The 23,111-nt window shown below is 36.5% G+C and overlaps 1 protein-coding gene and 1 long non-coding RNA gene across 6 annotated transcripts in view; both read right to left on the minus strand.

Annotated features, from left to right (window-relative positions):
- Positions 1-21,910, minus strand: part of LOC149487523 (uncharacterized) — a 143,662-nt gene extending 121,752 nt beyond the window's left edge. For 4 of the 5 annotated variants that reach the window (XM_089696094.1, XM_089696093.1, XM_089696097.1 and 1 more), the window contains exon 1: positions 18,963-21,910. In XM_089696094.1, coding sequence (XP_089552220.1) covers positions 18,963-21,667 — 2,705 coding nt within the window. In that variant the 5' untranslated portion in view covers positions 21,668-21,910. The remainder of the gene's footprint in view (positions 1-18,962) is intronic. The other variant, XM_089696092.1, reaches the window with a different exon arrangement.
- Positions 523-2,730, minus strand: LOC149487525 (uncharacterized). The gene is made up of 2 exons (XR_016315725.1): positions 964-2,730; positions 523-829 (listed from the first exon to the last, which is right to left on the minus strand). It is a non-coding gene; the product is annotated as an uncharacterized LOC149487525 (long non-coding RNA).
- Positions 21,911-23,111: the final 1,201 nt, after the last annotated feature.

The following is a 23,111-nucleotide window of genomic DNA, read 5'->3' on the forward strand; positions in this document are numbered from 1 at the left end:
GTTTAATTGTTATTAAATAAACAAAAAAAATAATTAATAAATAATTATTAAAAAAAATTATGAGGCGTGCACTTTTGGATTTTCCAAATTATAGGTTTCTAACTTTCTAATATCTATTATGCCCGAGCAGCAGAAGCGTCAATAAAATAAATGAACATCGTACATATTGCAAAGCTTTTAGTAATGTGTTGTACGATAACTTTCTCAGTAACTTTGTATGCAAACTTAGTCACAGCATGATTCGAGAATATGTTGTGATTAATAAGATATTCCCGTAGGCGTCGCTTGCGAATCGACTTCGGCTGCATCAGGAATGTATGTATGCCGGTTCCAGAACCTTCTTTATTAAAATGAATTATTTATTCAAGCTACTAATATTTGAAATAATAATAACTGTAAAATGTTCTAGCCACGCGGACTAAATTTGATTAGTCTCTGAATGGGGAATGATAACGAAAAATATTTACCTAAGTATTTACAGATAATTACAATAGGTATTTTACTTAATATTTTTCAATTAGGTAATACCAGTTTAGGTAAATACCTACCGTTACAGTAAGTAATTTTTAGGTTCCTTGGAACAACGGTTATTTACTGGTAAGTATAGAAATCTTTACGAACGGCTAATGCGGCCGCTCCGAGCGAAAACCTCTAGGCTAGCATTTTATAATCTTTTCTCCGACAATCCACTTACGAACCTCTTTCATATAGTTGCTCTATATGTATTTAGTATATAGCATATTATACACAAGTCTTTAGTTTAAAACTAAATTAAAGTTTCGTAGGTTCGTTGATTGCGTTCGGTGCGCCTTTGACAGCGTATAAAAGCCTCCACCTTCTTCTTCCACCTCAAAACCGGCAATACGTTCCCTAATACTGTGAAACGTCATGGGCGGTGACTATCACCTACCATCAAGTGGGTCGCCTGCTCCATTGCCGGGGTTGCAATAAAAAAAAAAAAACGTATAACTTTAAATATCTAAATTAAAGTCTAACGAGCGGTATTTCCACGATCAGAGAATTCCAGTTCAAGCACCTTTTACGATGTGAACTTGTACCCATGGTATTTCAAGGCTCGCGTTCCACTAGCGTTCGAGACGTAATCCGCGCGTTTACGTAACGACAATTTAACTTTAAATTCGCAATGTTTATGCGAATGCGGGCTGGCAGCGGGCCAACTGTGATTTTTAATCGGTCTAATTCATTGAGAAATTGTTTAATGTGTTCAGTGGGTGAGGATAGACAGCCGCGACCTCTGCAAGGTCATCGATTATTTCGGCGAATGATCGTCGAGTGGCGCGCTACAGGTTTCTTTCGATATCTTTTGCGCTCCATTCGCTTTCCGTTACGTCGCATAATTAGTTACTTACCTTATCGGTAGCATGGACAACTTTACGCGGAATTAATATGAATAATTTCTCGTGCTACAATTCACATAGAAGTAAATATTTATCAAGTTATGACGTTATAATTATTTGTAGCTATTATATGCTAAAACGTTATTGGCTTCGAAGATGCATATTTATTTATTTTACAGATTTCACATATGCTCGATAATGATGACCAATATCAACAATAACGTAACGTATAAGTTAAATGTAGTAAATAAAATGAAAAAAAGAAATACTCGCTAGGTATGTATCCATAACACCTCTATTGTCCGGTGTATGTTTTATCAAATCAATTAAATACATGTGGCATATTTTATTACAAGTGACTAATACCTGTGTTAAATAAATACCAAATACAACTAACTGCCGTACCAACAATGACTAATACTACTAAGATTGTGTCTTAGCAAGGACTATTAATTAATACAGACATTCCATTTAAACCAGTTCTTCGAAAAAAAACGAACATAGGAATTTAAATTTGATTATCAATATTTAAATACAATCTTATTGGGTTTATCGTTCCATCGATGTCGACACTAACATGTACAGAATGAGCTAACTCTAACAATTAATGATATAATCTATGCGAAACAATTGCTCGAGATCGAACACCTCTATGCGAATGTTTCATTTCATTACACAAGCGTCATTATGCAATGAAATGAAAAAAGAATTAAGCCGTAGTCAAAATTCTAAAAGAGAAAGTAATAGCTTCAAAATAATGGCTTATAAAATTGAAAGCAAGTGTAGCCAATCAGCTTGATGGCCGTTAAGTCGGGTGTCTGCTATCCATCACTCCTCAATGATTATTATTATTTATTTTTCGAGCACGCCTTGTTTGATTATGTGTTTTTTGCTCTTTATAATGGGATGTTTAAGAGCGTTGAAACGTTGTTACTGCAATTGGTTACTATTGGTCTGTAAACGTTTCATCGAAGCAGACACGTTGCCTTCTCTGAGCCCCTCATCGAGACAATACGTCATTCTTAATTATATAGATATAACTTGTACATGTGCGCCATCTATAATTCGTCTAATTTCCATTTGACATCTTGTCTCATTAATATTTTACATTCTGTTAGATGCATATCGTGAATATTTCAGGCTTATTAAGACGACACAACAGTTCAATCACAAAACTAATGATCGTGTCTGACATGTGTTATTTGGCGCATTTATGATTAGGACTTCATTTATTTTTATTAAGTTGTATATTACATTACATTACCAAAACCTAAGTTTTACGATAACCTACAAAACTACTTCAAATTATTTACCCGAAACTTAAACGCCATCGAAACACCGAAAGTCAATAAATTCAACGGTAGATGTTCCGGCGAGTCTTGATGCTGTGTCTGTGTATAAACACAGACACAGCATCAAGATGAAAGACGAGTGTAAGCAGCAATAAGTCATGTGGAGGGCAGCCTGCCGTCTTTTATTTATTACATTTCTTCGAGCACATGAGACTCGAATCCAATACATATGACAAGATCGAATTGATTCTATAACAACAATAAATATTTTATATGAGGGACATATAATGTGATTATTAGTGATTACATTATAATTTGTTGAACTCTATTTTAACACGGCTGTCGTTAGAGCTAATGTTCTGAGAACAAGTTCTTAATTAAACTTTAACACGCACTAACAATCCTGATTTCTACATAAGGATAAAACTCCCATTAGCGAGTTCAATGTAGATTTACCTAGAGAGCAACGCTCTTTGTTATTTATTAATATTGGAAATATTGCACAGAGTAGGAAGTTATTTATGTATTTCGAAATTATATAAGGAAGTGTTGTTTATAAATCAATTAAATATTTAACAATAATAACGATGCAAGGAAATTTAATAAAAGTACCTAATTAATATTTCAAAACGTTCAATTGAAACAAAAGGCGTGCGCAATCCGCGATGTAAGCGCCGACAATAAAGTTTTCAGTCCATTGATAATTAATACGCGGCGCTACAGATAACAGTAATTATGGAATAAAAACTACTACGCACAACTAGAAGGGTTTAATCAGTGCCGTTAATGATCGCGCGCCGACGCAGCGCCCACTGACCTCAGAGCGAACGAGATAAAGGCTATTTCGAGCTCGTGATAAATACAAATACGTCGAATGTTCAACAGATACGGCATTGGAGCCACCGGAAGAGATCGATGCGGACTTGTCATAAGCGTTTAATCAATGGACGCCGCGTTACGATAACATCACACATGTCAAACTTTCGTTTACCAATTTACCATTTTTAGGGTTCCGTAGCCAAAATGGCAAAAACGGAACCCTTATAGTTTCGTCATGTCCGTCTGTCCGTCTGTCCGTCTGTCCGTCTGTCACAGCCGATTTACTCGGAAACTATAAGTACTACAGTGATGACATTTGATGGGAATATGTGTTGTATGAACCGCTACAAAAATATGACACTAAATAGTAAAAAAAAGAATTGGGGGTGGGGCCCCCCATACATGTAACTGAGGGATGAAATTTTTTTTTTCGATGTACATACCCGTGTGGGGTATCAATGGAAAGGTCTTTTAAAATGATATAAAGTTTTCTAAAAAACATTTTTCTTAAAGTGAACGGTTTTTGAGATATCAGCTCTCAAAGTCGTAAAAAGTATGTCCCCCCCCCTCTATTTTTATAACTACGGGGTATAAAATTCTAAAAAAAATAGAGGTGATGCATGCTAATTAACTCTTTCAACGATTTTTGGTTTGATCAAAGTATCTCTTATAGTTTTTGAGATAGGTTGATTTAACTGTAATTTATTATATTTGCTGCTACGGAACCCTTTGTGCGCGAGCCCGACTCGCACTTGGCCGGTTTTATTGTTATTTTCCATATGAACGATACAATCAAACAAATTGTTATCTTTTAAGCTTTAGAATTTTATTGAGAACCGTTACATGAATTCTATTGTTGCTGACTAGGACTAATTCTTCAAACTCATGACAGCTCTTCTTTGTGGCTTCTCATCCGCTGATATGTAATGAAATAATTCCATACACAATTACATATTTTTAATGTTATTAATTATTTTTTATATTTTACAAAACAAAAAACAAAGTAACTATCAACATTTTTGGCAAATTTACAAAATTTTTAATCTGCTCATAGATCTCTAGATGAAAATATTGTCAAATCAAGTGCCACAGCTGCCGAAGATTTGAAACCGTTTTTTTTATAGTTAGTAGAACGAAAATACGAAGTCGTAAACTCATCATTGAATAACTATGATAATTTAAATAGAAAAATAGCGTTAAAAAACATTCGGATTTATTCATACATGAGAGATAATAAAAATATAAACTTATTCAATCAACCATGCGAACTTGAAAAACTCCCGCAAAAAGGTACTCAAAAAGGCCGCCCGGGAAGTCGTAAACAAACTGAGCTTCTAATAAATCGAAAATAAACAAATCAATATTCAATAACTTTCTTAACAACACGGAAAGTTGGAGTAACCAGGGTGGGTACAACTGACATGGCACCTTACGTACAGGACTCTAGTGTTCAGTTTTCAGTTTCGCGATCGAGACCGGTGAAAGCCCGCCTGTCTGCCCTTGCGATCTCTAGCTCTATGAGAACACAATTGCACACGGTCTGCTAAACGATTGTATGCATCGATGACATTAAAGCTAATGAGGATTTTACCCGCGCGCCAAATTGTTCAATTTTCCGTCGAAATTTCATACTTTGAAATGTAAGTTTGTTAGCATTTGAAGTAAGTGGGAAAGTTCAGATTAATATTTTTAAGGTCTTAGTTTAAACTTTAAGATAGTATAAAATTATTCAGCGTCTTGAAGATTTAGATATTTATTTGGCCTTTAAGACGATACACAAAAAAAAATCTACTGCTTGGCGGGCGGAGTCTAATAGTTCGCTATCGCGAACGCGGGTGTGCGCGAAGTCATTCTTGCAAACTCGACGCGCTGCCGCTGACCGACTCGGGACAAACATGTATGGAGTCGTCATACAGTTATAATATTGTTATACATTTATTTAATTGTTGATTTATTGGTTTTATTTTCTTGCTTATAAACAAATAATCTTCTTTTTAACAACTACTTAGACATTATTAATAATTATTATTATTTCGTAATGTTTACTTTATTACAAAATAATACAGGTTATAAATAATCTTTAAAATAACAAAAAATATTGTTACTCTGAAATAATGAAATGGTACTCAATAACGCGGACTACTGAATTGATTTAGATAGAATTTGATGCTGACGTAGATATTACATCATGCCCAGAAATGAAAGGTACTATTTCTGAAAGAAGTTATAAACCCTAATTCTTCTCAGTCAAAGTCATTAGTGGAAGATATCACTAATACAGTAAAACTGATGCGAAACTTTGGATGTTAATTTGTATATTTTTTTGTTAGTTGTTACTTAATCACGTCAAGACTACATTACCAATTTTGATAAAATATAGCTAATTGCCTGGATTTACACATAGGATACTTTTTATCCGAACTGAACACTTCTGTGGGATAAAACAGGATTCACGATATAACCTAATTCCACGCGGGCAAAGCCGCGGTCGGAATGATATTTTTTTAAATAAAAAAATTGTTTTAAAAAAAACACAAAATATATTGACGCATGTATTTATTTTTTGCCCTCTATTATAATTGTAATTATTCATTACAAATAATCAAAATAAAATAGCCAGAACAAAGTTAGGCCCTGGTAGGGTAGGTAGGCAGGTACAGCAATGCGAGACGAACACTGGCTTATTTATACCAATAATATCTAATGTATTATAAACATTAAGTTTACAACAAAAATACATAATATTAGCTAATGTGAAAACGAATCAACCAATCATCCCACAACAATGAAATGTGCACACAAATATTCATCCAAATCGGTTCATGTGATTAGGAGGAGTGACTGCAGCGCCATCTTCCGGGCCCAATTGTGTTTCCAGATCACCCAGGAACTCAATTTAATATACTTACACAAAATTTTTCGAAATGAAAACTCACATTACAATGTAAATATGAATATAAACCTGTTTTATTACTAAGCAATTTCCCGCACAGGTGTAGTAAGTATAAATTAAATAAATATCAACATCAAATTCTTTATATGTACAACATACTTATCTACCACCTACTAAGAAATGTAATTCTTGAAATTTTTTCGTATTTTTTTTAAATATATTACTACTCCAATGAGCTCCTGTTCCATATTATATCCACCATACTTCCACTAAGTTCACCATGATTTTTTATTTCTTTGCACTTTGTTGCTTTTTGCTAAAAATGGAATCATGCGATAAAAAAAAGTAGAGCGTTGATAACATACATTTTTGACTGAATAAAGGTACTTACGAAGGAGTGGGTTCACATTGTGAACAATCAGTGGGTTTATTTTCCTTCTGGATTCCGGATTTCTGAAAAGATTATCTATGCTATAAATGAAAAAATCTTACACATTCGTTATGTACTTAAAACAGGGGTACATATCAAACATCGTCTATAATACAATTATCATCAAATTTAAAATAAAACCAACTTACTTCATTAATTTGTTCCAATTGTAAGCATTCTTTTTCCTCCAACCTCTATGTTTCTTCTTCTTATTTTCTTTATTGTCCCCATTTGTCTCATTTTGTCTTATCGTGTTGTCACCCTTTGTTACGATTGCGCGAGCGACACAAGTTCCCCGTGTGACGGCCGTAGCGGGAATGACTCGTGCAGCGATCGGGGTAGGAAGGTACAGGGCGGCTCTCGCTATATTGGCTGGTCGCGCGCTAATTTCAAGTATTTCTTGTTTATTTCAAAACCATCGCATATTTCAAAATTCTAAATCGGTAGACGTATCGGTTGTATATTTTATAGTTAATATCCAAAAAGTCGTAACTTTACGTTTGTTATTTTGAAGATGCCAGAGATTAAAAAAAAATAACAATGACAACTTTGTATTTTTTTTCTATCGAGAAAATATCATGGAATCATGTTTCTAAAACGGTAGACGTATTGTGTTACTATTGAACTTTCTTGTCAAGAATTTTCATCACGACAACTTTAATAATATAAAAATTACGAAGGTTTAAAAAGGGCCGTAAATGTTAGAAAAATTAATTCATCACCTTAATTAGAAGTCTGCTCACGATGAAACATTTTGAAAATATGCTCTTTGTACTGCTTCTGTAGGTTTGTAATATATCGACAATGTTTGCGTAGGTAATTAAAACTTAAATTCATTGCTAATTATCAAAAATACAATGCAATTAAACGCATGGAAATTTCCAGCGAAAATTTTGCAAAAATTTAGTCATGACTAATGAGTAATGAAAAATCTGCATTTCAGGCTCACGTCATCTCGCGCTGAGTAACAAATTTTAATCCCATTAGAAAGTCGTAGATTCGACTTGGGGGGCGTTGACCGGCACAGTTCACGGGACCCGCCCTGCAATTGCGAAACGTGTACCGAGACCTATTATAATTGGACATTGCATATAAAACATCACTTCAATGTCCTTGTCAATTTGTATTGATTGGACTTTTGGAAATGTTCGGTTATTTACCATTTATTAGTATTATCAAATGACAACAAGTGCATAAAATATGTATCCTTCCTGAAGCAATCTACATTATTTCCAATCTGAATTCTGATGAATATATAAAATTAATTGCATTACTTTTTTGGACAGCGCAATAAAAATAAATTGAAATACATTTAAAATCTGCACACGTCCATTTTCAGACTAGGTACACACATGCGTTCAAATATTTTGTGATATATTTTACATGTCGCAGCATTTTCAATTTATTTTCTCGTTTCGAAGCTTAACGCGAAATTTGCGGAAATTCGACGTTTCCATCAATATCCAGTGCAATCTTTAATATTGAAAATGTGCATTTAAATTTCTACGTTATACAGTAAGGAAAACGACAACGTAATTTACATCGCAAAATAGAGATGCAAAAGCCTTTGTTTGGTTTCAATTTCCCTTTTACTAAAGCCCGGTGTTGCAATTTTTAACAATGCTAAAAATAACTTCTACCCAAACATAAAAATATGTTATTCGTTTCTATGGTAAGTATATGAAGGTTTTTTTTACATAGTTATTACTTTAATTAAGAAGTTTGTTTTTGTGTAAATTTCATGAATCGATCCAGCAACGAATCCTTAAATACTGAAAATTGGATTAAAACTTCTTATTTGAATAATCGCACCCACTATTCATAAATATCTCAATCACGATTCATATTTAGCCCGTCCGCGTCGGTGACGGCTTCTGAATAAATACAGACGTTCGGCTACCAGCCCGTCCAAAAAAAAGAACACTTTCCATTGAGGTCAAACGTGAGTAATCAAAAAGAAACTACCAGAGCAAGGAACACAAAACATTACAGTGAATGCGATCTAAGTTTAATGCGGGACAAAAAACTCTAATCCAAGATAAATGACCCGTCAGTTATACGTCAGCGTGGGTTAGAAAATTCGGACAGGAAATTACAGTTGACTTCGCACGGGCTAGACAATGAGGCCGGCGAGAGTGATTCTAATTCTATTCATTGTGCACTATTGTAAGAATCGCCTATACATACTGTATCACCTACATATACTATATATACGTTGAAAGTAATGAAGCAATTAAGTTTATGATTAATTACTACGTTAATTACATAAACGATGTATGTAAAAGGTTATATTTTAAAAATAACTTTTGCATAACTCAGTAAAAGTAAAGTGGAAATAAAATAATTACACCCAGATACATAAATACGCCAAATAAGGAGTTACCAAAAATTGTTTGACAGCAGCTTATCGCTAAAGCGTTTATACTCTTGTAACTTGATGAAAACGAAATAAAAGTTAACGGTCGCGATAAATCCCCGACGTAATAAGTTGAATCGATACTTCTGTACGATTGTATTAAATGTGTAAATATTTTTATAGCCTTTCCAGCAACGTAATGAGTCAAGTTACAATGTATACGCGTGTGCAGTGAACTGATTAGTAATAAGCGCCTTTTCTTATTCAAGCAACGCATAATGAGTCAGTTGCGCCGAACATATATGTCGTACAATTATGGATCGAGACGATAAATTGTTGAAAAGAATTATCGTCCAGGGGAATGTGAAATCAACCATAACAGTTTACTGAGAAACATAGTCACTACACGACTTTTCTCTCATATCAATAGTTGCAATAACCTTTAAGAATCAGAAAACGAAAGCTACCAATTAAGCACTTTATACGGGAGTGTCGGTTGTTATATTTTGTGCTTGTTTCTTTTTATTGCTTTTAAGATTTCGGATATTGAATTTACGTTATTTACAATTAACCATGATCAAAATAAAGTTAATTTAATAATAAATAAATATTTTCACTATGATGATGTAGAAAAAAAGGCAAGGAACCATGGGAAAAAATTATACATCTGAAACACACAGGAGAAAATTTTTTCATCAAAATTACCATTTCATACTTTAGTGTACGCTTTTGTTTACAATTTGTCCAATCAATATAAAATAAAGTGGAGAAATGAGCAACCACCTGGCACTACCAGGTGCGGTACCGTGACCTTGCCTGCGTCTAAGATTCGCCAGGTAATCGATGAAAGTACTGACGATATAAATATAGGCCTCGCGTGCTAGCACATTTCTTCTAATTGACTTAAACATTCAACTAGATTTACCTACTTCCTGGCATAGACATGAGTAATATAGTTAGACGGTACCTACCTGCCTACCAAGTTTCGCATCCATTTAATGACAGACAAAACTTTCACGCTTAAAGCCAATATTTCTTAGACAGTTTATTATAGGTACAGCCAATCTAATTTATACGAGTAAGCGGAAACTTAATTAACAATGTATAAAGTACCGAAGAAGTCGCTTAATTTGAATGAAATGTAATAACAATGGCCTCATTTTAAATAATCTGCAATAAAGAACAAGATATAACTTTTAATTATTTACACTAAGTGCAAGTTTATGAGGTGCTAAATGTTCTATTCACAATTATTTTTCTCTATCCATTCTACAGAAAATATGTACATATTAAAATGAATACGCAAGGTACGCACGCTCTGTTCTGCGGATTACCGCAGGCTAGGCTTAATTTAACCGTAGCTTGTTCCTGGGTAATAAATTTTATGGTATGAATTGGGAATATTTCTCACCGTAGAGCGAGCATTAAAATCAGAATGGGCATGGAACCGTGTCAGATGTAAATTTGTAATGCACATTTTGCATGCGCGAGGCCAAAGCGGCATCCGATGGCTCCGCGGTTTATGTAAATGTTCATTGATTGCAAATAAGTTCAGATCGCGTCTAACCAACCGGATAATAAGATGCGGCATCACATTTATCAATAGCATCTGTGCCACAATCGATCAACGTGTACCACGTAAAGCTAGAACTACTTTTAGCATAATTTTTCCAATTTCGTGAAATTATGGCATTGGCTAACCGAAGCTCGTATTTTGGCAGCGAATTCATCACACCGTATATCATAAAGCAAATGAATGTGTGGGCGAAAACCGATAGCAGCGAATGATATGGAACCATTTTATTGATTAAATCTTCAAATTCGTATCTGTGCACTTTTACTGTGCTTTTTATGCAATGTCTTTATAATAAAGTAATTTATAATCGGCAATCACTCTCCAAGTACGCTTGCTAAAAATAGACATCAATAGCCAAGCTAACTACTTTCTATTTGCTGAGAATAATATCGTGTCAGTTTTTAGGCTTGGCCGGTAGGCGGAGAGGTGGGGTGCGCGGCTGCCGACTGGTGCCAATGAACTTGGCTCATCGCCGGGAAAGCAATCGCAGCCTCGCGCTAGTGGGTCACACAGGTACTGTCGCGGAACGAACATTGTTTGGACACCTCGCGGCTCACACCAAGCAGACACTACAGATCCATAAAGCTCACGAGAGCAATGCACGCCACGCAATTTATCCAGTGGCGTAGCGTGAGTATCGGCTGCCCGGGGCGGAAGACAATTTTGCCGCCCTCTTAATTAGGTATTTCAACTTAATGTATACTATACATTCTATACTTTAATTCTAGAGAACTTTCCGGCAAGAATAGTCATCATTATTTTATTATACAGGTTAGATTTTAAATAAAAAAGTTTATTTGTTTTATAATCACGTTTATTATTACAAAAATTCTTACTTCAACCATTGATATAACAGGTACATAGGTATTATTTAATCATGTCGATCGTCGAGGTGAACCCTAATTTTAAGTTTGAATTGAATATAAAACGAAAATCAATTTTTAACTAGAACTAGGATAATACTATTAAGAAATATTTATATCTTTATTGAAAAATAATATAAGTAGGTACTTGTTAGAGTTAAAAACAAAACTTCCGGCTTTAATTAAAAATTTATACGTCTACTTTTTTTAAGAGCAAAGTCTTTTATTGCACCATCAATGTCTACCTATACCATGACACACCTCTTGTTCAATAGGTGATACAATAACATTGAACTACAATATTGATAATAAATGCAAATAGCAAAAAACCCATAGGAAATGAGATATTTCCGAAGAAAGCGCATACAACCGATTTTTGTGACCTTTGACCTTGAAATTTAATAGACCCTACAATATGAAGGTTTTGAGACAACTTTTAGGGTGTCAATATACAAGTATTTACAGACTTACAGCTGGGTATCTCGAATTCCGAGATTCTTACCTAATTTAACCTTAAATGACTGGGCCAAGTTGCGTTAAAAATATGAAATGGTTCAAATATTTACAAAATATATTTTATTATTTACTGTGAAATTTTGCCGCCCTCTAAAAAGTGCCGCCCGGGGCGGGCCGCCCCCCGCGCCCCCGCTACGCTACGCCACTGAATTTATCCGTCTTATCGACGAATTTATTGCTTTCCTTTGGACCGCGTGCGAACCGCTAATAAACATTGCATTTGAATTGCTAATCCCCAAGAAAATGCAACGGATTTAAAATATTTCCTACATTCCCACGTCTATTGGCACTTGGCAGTCATTACCATTCCGCGAAATCTATTTCGTTTAATCTAGATTAGATCGGTTAGATGCAGAGATAATTCCAGCATATTAAACAGATCTAGTCCATTAAGGACAAATACGTAATTTCATAGCGATTGTGTCGTAATAACTGCTGAAAAGACGCGTTCATTAGGACTGGCAATGTGCCATTCTGGAGACGTTTCCGGCGAGCGGCAGCGTCCGTCGATTCGTTCTGGTGACGCCAGAATTACAATTGCATTCTATTGGCGTAGCGGACGCGACTGCACCATGCGTCACATAATACACCACATCGCGGTTCCTATGGCTTCTACGTCACTCGCCTTGTTTTAACATTCCTATCGGACGATGCGTGAATACACTTATAGTTCTCAGTAGGTATAGAAAGCGAAGCGAGCTGAACACATTGCAAGTTGCAAACTGTATTCTATGCAATTTTATCCTGCGCTGTAAGTTCAACGAACTTATTGCTTTTCAAGCAACACTTATTTCTATGTCGATAGTAAACTAGAACTGAACTGCGTCCGTTCCTTATCAGCCTCCTACGCTTTCCACTTTGCTGCATGTATTATATTACCTCGTGCGACATTGCACACTGTCTGGCATGTAGTATTTACCCTTATCGAGTGATGCCTTGGGGAAAATTCGACTCAAAGCCTATTTCTTCCATACTGCACTTATAAGATACTATAATTTTAAAATCTACATTATTTTTAAGGATTTTTGACAGATTTAATTATGATGTTTTAGGGTGCACTCACACACATCAGTCACCGTCAAGTCACCGATGACTGATCGGTGACGGTTTGTGTACGTATCCACAATCACCAGTCACCGTCATGTTGTCCGTCAGTCACGTCGCCGGTTTGACTGAATCATTGAACACATACATCAGGTTAGTCAGTGATTAGACGTGTGTCACGCTAGAGAACATGTAGCAATTATTGACGGTAGCACGACGCTGACTGAACTGAGACGTGACGGCACCGGGTGAGTGGGGATAAAAGTATGATACATGTATGGAAAGATTATTTGACGTGCCTGACCGGTGACGTCACTGATAGATTTCGTGCCGGCGACTGTCGTGTGGGAACAGAGTCATACTAGAACTATTGATACATATTTTTTTTTAATCCTGTCCGGTGACGTGCCGTGACGGTGACTGATGTGTGTGAGTGCACCCTTAATATGAATAAGATTTTATTTAGGTATCGGGTATCCTTGTTCGTTTATGGATACCTATAAAGCTAAATATTTAGGTACATACTTATCTTATGAGTATGCATGTTTATATCATAATAATAAAATAAAGAGATAGCGCGTACGGCTTCATAGAAATTGTAGGCGCCTGCGAAGATAACATTGTTGCTAACTCCAAGGCTATTAATGCATTCTTATTATATTTACACATAATAATATTTTACATTATCTAAATAAAAATTCCCGCGACGTTGCTATAAAAATGTTCTATAATCCTCATAACTCATAATAGACCGGGAGATACTGACACAAAATTTCGAGTCATTTGTAACAGGATGGCGGTTCTACAGGGGTCTTAGTACGCAATGACAAAAAGAAAAACGATGGCGTGAACGCTGGTACCGGCGGCTTAGTCGCGTGGGCGTTAGTCGAACTCGTCGGAAAATAGTGAAAGTCAAACGATTTGTAACAGTATGGCACTTATTTTTCCTGTAAGTTTGAGGATCAACAAATATAAATACAAAATTTCAAAGATCTAAGTGTTGGAAATCCTCACTTATATAAATTAATAATAAATTAAGTTTTCAAGTATAACAGCACTTTTTCCCCCTACTAGAAGTATGGCAAATATAATAATGGTCACATTTTATCAAATACTCTTCAAAAATCCAAATGCAATACTGGTACAAAAAGTTTGGCGAAATAAAAATTTTTTGCAGATTTTCGGCGGTATGGCGACCATTTGGAATCGTCCGAAAAGTATGGCATGGCGATTTTCGTAAATGGCTGCACGACGATAGTTACCTGTGCAAAAGTTAGCCTGGTACAAATGGTTGAATGATTGTTTTATTTAAATCAACACATTCGCGTCGGTATGGCGGGCTGTAAGTCACACCGGAAAAGTATGGCATGACACTACCGCCTACTACTTTTTTATGGGCTATCGGTAAATTCTAAAATTTTTGTGTTACAAATCGTTTGACTTTCGCTATTTTTCCGACGAGTTCGACAAACGCCCACGCGACTAAGACACCGGTACCAGCGTTCACACCATCATTTTTCTTTTTGTCATTGCGTACTTAGACCCCTGTAGAACCGCCATCCTTGTTACAAATGACTCGAAATTTTGTGTCAGTATCTCCCGGTCTATAAGTCATAATGTAGCCATTGAAATATTTCAGTAGGTACCTACATCTGAAATTTTCCTGTAGACATGACATTATATTAATTTAACAACCATATCGAGCAATTAAATATAATTGGGCGAGCTTCGTTTGATTACGTGCCTACATAGGAGCAAAAATTAATTGCCGTTCGTTGATGTGTGAACTCAAAGAATTAACTAATAAGGATCAACATTAAATAAATTGACACTGCCTCTACATGATTATTAAAGCTATCGTTTAACGTAAAATATTTCGGTGCCAAAGTCCAAGACAAACCGTAACACCTGTAATCAACACGTACCGTATTACAAAACATATCAACAGAATCCGATTGCAAAGTGCGTTTAACGTGTTTCAAACAAAGAGCGATAAAGGATATAATTAGAAATATCGCTTGCACGGAGGTCAATACGTTGCACTGTTCCCAATGCGGGTTTTGTTATGCTTATTATGACTGCACTATTATAGGATTAATGAACCTTCAGTCATATTCCTGGACCAAGACGCGCTTGTTGATAACATGCATTACGTTATCGTACAAACACGCACGATTATTTATAATATACCGAGTTATTATTAGGCCATTTATTTGTTTATACCCTTCTGTTAGTAAGTAAAGTAAAAAAATATATTAAGACGCGTATAATACGTACAGTATAATGCCTGATACTAGTTCCTGTTATCAGTTAACGAACTGAGATACAGACTTATTGATACGCAATATCAATTGGTTTTGACAGTAGTTCTAATAACTGTTTATCTAGATCAGTTACAGATTGCGAATAACAAATGCATTTTCGTAATGTGACATTATTAATTAGTATGAGTCATGATAACCCTTTCTAATAGTCATCTAGAACACATGATTAACGAATTATATGTAATTCTGAATACAATGAAAACCAAACCTAAACCTAAGTGTAGTTAGTACGTTTTAACTTTAAAGTATTAAATTGAGGCACAATTTCGTATATTATGAAGACGCAGATAATGAGAGAAGGCCAAATCTAATTAGTGGCGTGCAATAATTCATGGAATGCACGAGATCCTTCAGCATATTATATCGATGTTTGAACGAGATAATTATTTGAACGAAACTGCACGTAAACATTGAATAGCGTTATAATAAGTAAATAGTTTCGACATGTTCTACCCAATTACCGCTGTCATTTTACTAATTGCTTAAAAATAATTTAATAGTGTTCAAGATATTTTTAGTTAATTATTTTTAACGGAAAAACTGTCAAATGTTATTTAATATTGTTTCAATATATTACTTTGAACTTTTAATACCTACGTTGTTATTTTTGTTCCTATATTAGATTGCGCAGTAAAATCTTCAGTTAATCCACGTGTTTATTATTACTACCTTTACGCGCGGTTATTTGCATAATATAATATTATACATATTATTATATTAATATGCGATTCATAAACTGTGAAATAGCCCATGTTCTAAATATCATCTGAAGTAGGTAGGTATGCACTTTTGAACCTATACTATAAGTACACTATAATCACATCAACAAAATTGCCCTACTCACGTTGGTATAAAGTATAAACAAAGGTGTCGCTTATATAAACATGCAATTATTATGTAACATTATAGCACAGCCCTAATCTAAACCTACGCAGCATAATATGCACCGCATGTATTTGTTTATAGTTTCTGAAATAGTCGTCACATCTAGAAAACACAGTCATTACCGATGACGAGACACAATCTTGGAAGTTTTTTTCCCAAGTCGTCCTTGCGCGGCGCCGCCCCGTCACGCACCGCCGGCCTATAGCACTTTGTTTGACAACAAACTAAAATTATATCATTAAATCAACACGCTATAAATATTACGCTAGCGCCCTTATTTTTACAAGATAACACCTACTTTATAAATAGATATGCAACACCGGTGATCATATTTATTTGTTGCGCAGCTGTTAATTTAATTAAAAAATAATAATTATAAGAATTGGCATTATTAAATTATAAAATGAATTAATTCACTCTAAAGTCTTTATTTGCGAACTGGTTGTTCGTGATAATTGAAAAATGTTCTAGTTATTACCTGCCATTGTTTTTAAGTTACGAGTGTCGACCACGACCGCGACGTTTCATAAAAAACGACTGAAAATTGCAATTCGCGTGAAAAACAGAGCAAGCGATTAACAGACAATTTTAGCAACGCAACCGACATTGCATCCATTTTCACGTAGCACGCCAATTGCACAAACGGGCAGATAAAAATAAAATTCAATCCTAGTGCTTTATTAATCAACTGCGACGTACATCAATCAAAATTAAATGAGGATTTGAACAATTTTATCAATCAATGTTTTATGTGCCTACGAAATGATACAGCAGGTAGGTGCATTCGTACGCACCGAATCATCAGCGGTACAAAATATCTCAAGTGTTTCTTCAACAAATGTTTTCAGATACAACGAACGCATCAGATCTACATGATTATGGAACAACAAAATGGATTATGATGTGTAGAGTTACAATGACACACAGCCATTGAAACCAACTTTAAATAAGCCTTACTGTTTGCCTTTAGCAAAAAATGCTGAAATAAAAAGTTTCAATCCCTCCGTATCGCTCACAAAGTGAATCACAGCTTTTAACCCATTGACCACCGAGCGCCCCGATCGGGGCGCGACACAATAGATTATCTATTGTGTCTGTGATTCCGGGGACTGATGGATTAAAAGTACTACCTACTTCAAGTACGGGGGCTCATTAGGGATATCACGCGCTGCGTACGCCACGCCGTAGCTGGCCAATCCTTATCCTGTACTAGCAAACACGAGCGAAGACTTCTATGATTTTTGATGCATATGAATCGATCAAGAGCGAATGGCAAGCTCAAGTTTCGCGGCCTTCCGTTCTCGACTCGATTACGAGCGACGCCAATGACGTTGCGCCGGCGCCTGCTTCGATTCTTTCGTATAATGACTCCGTGTCGTGAATACAGAAGGAACTAGGTTTCAACATACATAAGTGATGAGTAACCAATGCGGTTGAGTATAAGTTTAGAAAAGCTATTAATGAAGCAATGCCCCGCGCCCTTGTAGAAGTCGTGTTAACGAACAGATGGTCTATGAACACATTTTACCACCTTGTGATAATATAATGTTTATTAAATTACGTGTTAAAATTAATCATAGAACAGTTTTATATACCTAACTAGAGATACTAGCGATCCAAGTATAAAATAGTTGAAATAAACAGACGCAAAAGAAGTGTGTAGGTAACTATAGTCTTTTTGGTCGGTTTTGTGCTGGGTGCGTTGCGCGTGAGTCACCGGCATACCGCCGGGCACCATGCACCGTACGTGTCAACCACCTATTTATGTAGCAGGACGAAGCGCAAATAAACAGCATCAAAGGGACGTCGGATTCCGTTCGCCAGCAAGAGCTGAGCCGAAAGCAAAGAAAACAATCACCTTTGTCTACTGACGGGCTATTTTCGCAAATAGACGCGGGATTCGTCGCTTAGAGCATAGCTTGTTCTATGTTGCTAACTGAAGTTCAGATAGATACATACGAAAAAAGCAAAACAAGCCCTAGTCGTCAGTCTTATAGCCATTTGGATTAGATTTGATATGATCTTGAAGATACGAATTTCAACTTGAATCTCAAAATTAAAAATAATAAAATATATTAAAACATATTACATGAAATAAAATGATAATAAGCAAAAGAAGGAACACAACAAAGCTATTTGTGAAAAATATTATTAATTTATTATGGACAAAAAGTAGTCGAGTTTGAAAGCCATTAAATAATTATTAATTTTTTAAGTTAAATATTTTATTTTATAAGACAGAAATAATTTAAGTAAGTAGGTATTTGATATATTTCATAAAAATATTTGATTGTAATCAATTCTGTTATTTATTACACAACAATAAAGCTATTAATTTAATATCCGTAATCTCACTTATGTACATACAGGGTTAATTTTTATTTTTTAATACTATTAAACTTATGATTATACGTGATACGTGATTCATATTCATGCTAGTTAGATGTAAAACAATACATCCATCATTAATGAATTTTTCAACTTCCCATCTAGTTATCCAATGTATGTGTAAATAGTTTAAACCTCAACATGTAAATAGTTTAGACCTGGGGGATATTCAATATTAATTACTAAAAGTAAGGATAGGACATTAGTCAAAATCTTACCTTTCATCCTCAGGTGCTGGAGGCGGGTGGGCGTCCTCCTTGCCGTCGCCGATGTCGCCAGCCTGCATGCCATCCGAGGTCACATCCGGAGCACTATCACACGCATTCACATTCACATTGCTCATCACTGCGCTACTTATCGCGTGCGACACTACCGCACTCACGGGGCTCCCGAAGCCCTGGCTGTCGTGGCCGGGCTGCGCCGCGCTCGGCACGTACGCGGTCGAGCTGACCGGCATCGACACCACCGGCGAGTTGGTGCCCGACACCGTCGACTCCACGGGCGCCACGCTACTCTGCGATATCACCGGCACCACTCCGCCGTACGTCAGACCCATGTTCGTCTGCGACTGCACCACGTTGGCGTGCACTCCGCCGCCCATTCCGACCGGCATGCTCTGCTGCATCGACATCGGAATGTTCTGGTGCGCCATAGACACCTGCGGCACTGGCTGGTTAGGAACATATTGTACGCCTCCCATCTGTCCCTGCCCGGGCACTTGTTGCAAAATATTTTGCGGCTGGGTCATATGTGTCGGCAATTGCTGCCCGACACCAGCTTGTTGCATGTATATAGGATCAGATGCAGGCATCTGCATGCTCGGCTGATTTCCATCGAGGGTCATCTGTATGTTTTGCGGTGCGCCCGTCATCAATTGAATATTTCCTTGTGGCACGTTTCCTTGTTGTGGAGCCATCGTATGCACCGGAGCTTGCTGCTGGTTAGCTAAGCTTTGGAGATTCGCCGGTAAGGTCGATCCTTGTGGCTGGGTGACCATTGGCTGAAGATTAGAAGGTAAAGTGGCACCTTGCTGTGATGTAACAATATTTGTCAGCACCTCCTGCGGCAATGTCTGCCCCTGTTGACTCATTTGAGATTGTTGAGTGTGATATTGAGGAACACTGTGTTGAGGCTGTACCATAGTTTGTTGTGATGATGGCATAGTAGCATTTATCATTGATTGATTAGCTTGTTGGTTAACTGCTTGATTATACTGCGGTTGCGGCACGGCCATTCCTTGCTGCTGCATTTGTGGATGCATTCCAGTGACAACAGATTGCTGCGGCTGAGTAGATATTTGATGCATTTGTTGCTGCATTTGAGAAATCTGTTGGTTAGGAGCCGCAAGTTGAGCAGGAATTTGCATTTGCTGAATGTGATTTGGTATTTGTTGATTTTGTAATGCCTGAATTTGGGCCTGACTAGACAAATGTTGCAATTGAGCTTGCGGTGGGCCCATGGGCTGCTGTCCTTGCAAATGGTGACTCTGTCCCATGTTAGGAATCTGGGCCTGTTGCATCTGATGTATTTGCTGTGGGTTCGGTTGACCTTGCATTGGTTGCATTTGAATTTGTTGCATTTGTGGCTGTTGGGCTGTAACTTGAGGCATTTGCCCCTGGTTTGGAATACCCTGCATCTGTGGTATTTGCTGTTGAATTTGCATATTAGGAATCTGTGCTTGTGGAATATGTTGGCTAATTTGCTGCATTTGTTGGTTAGGAATTTGCTGCATTTGTTGTGGCATTTGTTGGTGCATGGGTATCTGTTGCATAACTTGTTGCAATTGGTGTTGCGGGAAGCTCTGTGGAATTTGCTGCACTTGTTGCTGTTGTGGGGGTTGAGGATGACCCTGCGTATTCTGCATGGTGATATGTGTCATACTCTGGGGATGCTGCTGCCCAACTTGCTGGTTAGTTTGCATGTTCTGATTTGTCATTTGTTGCGGCATCTCCATTGGCGGGGATTGCACAGATACTGATTGATTTACAGGCATTTGCTGTTGAACTATATTAATTGGTTGTGTCAACGATTGACCAGGGGAAGCCATAGGAAATTGTTTCTGAACACTCTGGTCTATTTGCTGCACTGGTACACTCACTTGTTCCTTAGGCCCTTTGCTTGTCAGATCATTGCACATATCATCATGTTGGCTATCATTAATCACAACACCACTGTCTGGAGCTTGCAACGTCCCTGTCTCTGTTACATCTATGTTATTATTTAAGGTGATTGGAGTATTTTGTTGAGTTGTAGTGTGATCTAGATAATCCATGCACATCCACCTGCCACGACGGAATGGTTCCGTACTTTCTATTTTAACTACTTTAAATCTTTCATTCCTAACATGTTCCTGAATTTCTTTCATACCTTCTTGCGGCTTAGCAGCATTACCTATTAGATTGATAATGCTGCCGGTTCCGGCGTTCGTTACACTGACGTGCATGTCATTAACTTCTGTGTTATTACTATTTGGCACTGCTCCTCCAGGCGGGGAAGTGTTGTTGTCCTGGCCGACAATCGCCAGACCGTACTGCGAACTCGTAGGAATAACTGGCGCACAACCTAGCGATGCACTCGATGCGTTGTAAAACACATCGTCTTTCGAGAATGTGTCCTCGGAGTAACTCGGTGTTTCATTCTCTATGTCGGTCACCCTGGAAATGTCGTCGGTGTGAGATTCGTCTAGATCGTCGGCGGAGTCCTCTCCTGCATCAGTGCTCACCCGAGAGCCAACAGTCACACTGGTGATCTGAAAGGAAGATATTTTCCTTGGGTTATGAGCGGATTGAAGACTTGTCGGGTGAGTCACTCCCTTCTCTGACTCGTTCAGCCGAAGAGATTCACTTGTAGTACGATGAACAACGTTGTTATACTTGTTTTTTTCACTAGTTTTATGTGACTTTTGAATCAGATTGTCAGCCATTATGCCGTCCGACTTGAATGACTACCTAAAGAAAATTTCACTGTTTATTGGCCTCTGAGACATTTGACAGACTTTTAAACACAACAACATAAGTAAAATAAAACCATGGTACACTCACAATTTCACGAACACGGTAATTTAACTATTAAAGTTCTTTAAATTCACTAGTAAACACACACAGATGTGAACATCTTTCAGACGGCAGCAACATGGCGGCCATTTATGCGCAATGCATTATGGTTGACAATTTGCAGTAGACTACAGATATTCTAGACCTATTTTGCGCAGTGCGAGTCTATGGTTGATAGATGTCAGCACAAGAAATGAGAATATATATTCATGAAAAATCCATTAATCAAATTGTTTTATGAGTATAAAATTAAATACTTAAACAACGAGACATTATACAAAATTTTAAACAAGATATTATCTTGTTTCCGACTCGGTAATAATATTGGGTCATTCCATGTGTCAATATAAAAATAGGATATTTAGAAAACAAATTTTAAAGAATCAACATTTTTTTAATTAATTGATATTATTTGGTGAATGTTTTATAATAAAACATAATAAATTTATTTCGTTATTTTATTCATCTCCGAATATTTTTCTTGTCTATGGTACATTTAATAATATTAAAGAAGAAGTTTTAAAAGTCAGCCTAAAGATGTCGCTAAATTATAAAAACTGAATTGAACAGTGATATCACCGTTTTTGTTACTCAATACCACGTACAGATGGCGTTAAAGTCAAAATCATTAACAAACAGAAGAAAAATTTATAGGTAATATTCATTTATGTTTATTTCATAGTTATCATTCAAATTTTAAAGCTTAGTATATAAATATGAATTTATATATTTACCTCTGTTCTTTCTCATAACTACTGTCTGCAGTATTGAAATAATTCCTCAATGTAAGGTAGGTACTAGGTAGTTACCTATTTAATTTTAATCATATTATTATAACATATAGACAAACATTATTTTTGTTTGCATAAGCAAATGCAATTTTTATTTATAACTAGCGGTCCGCCCCGGCTTCGCCCGTGGTACATATTTACGTTTTCTCTACATAAGAACCATCCTCGTACTTCAAGGAATATAATAAAAAAAGAATTATCGAAATCGGTTCAGCCGTTCTCAAGTTATGCGCATGCGCTGATTACACCTAACGAGTACAGTGGCGAGTCAGTAAATACGCTCTCGGCCGAGACAGTTGCCGAACCGAGTGGGTGTTTACACGTATTTCACTAGTGGCGAGTCAGTTCAGTTTTGATCACTACGCGGACGTCTGCAATGGATCGAAAAAAAAAAGAATTTAAACGGGTTTTAAATCGGCTGTTACCAGATATTATTAACGAATTGTGGGATTTATTAGAAATAATAAATAAAAATAATAATTCTTTGAAAAAATACAATGACGAAACGAACGAGTGGCGAGTG

Source organism: Colias philodice, chromosome 6, assembly GCF_061535455.1.
Source record: "Colias philodice isolate Cphi_HAF_F1 chromosome 6, ilColPhil1 Martin Lab GWU primary, whole genome shotgun sequence".
Taxonomy (NCBI): Eukaryota; Metazoa; Arthropoda; class Insecta; order Lepidoptera; family Pieridae; genus Colias; species Colias philodice.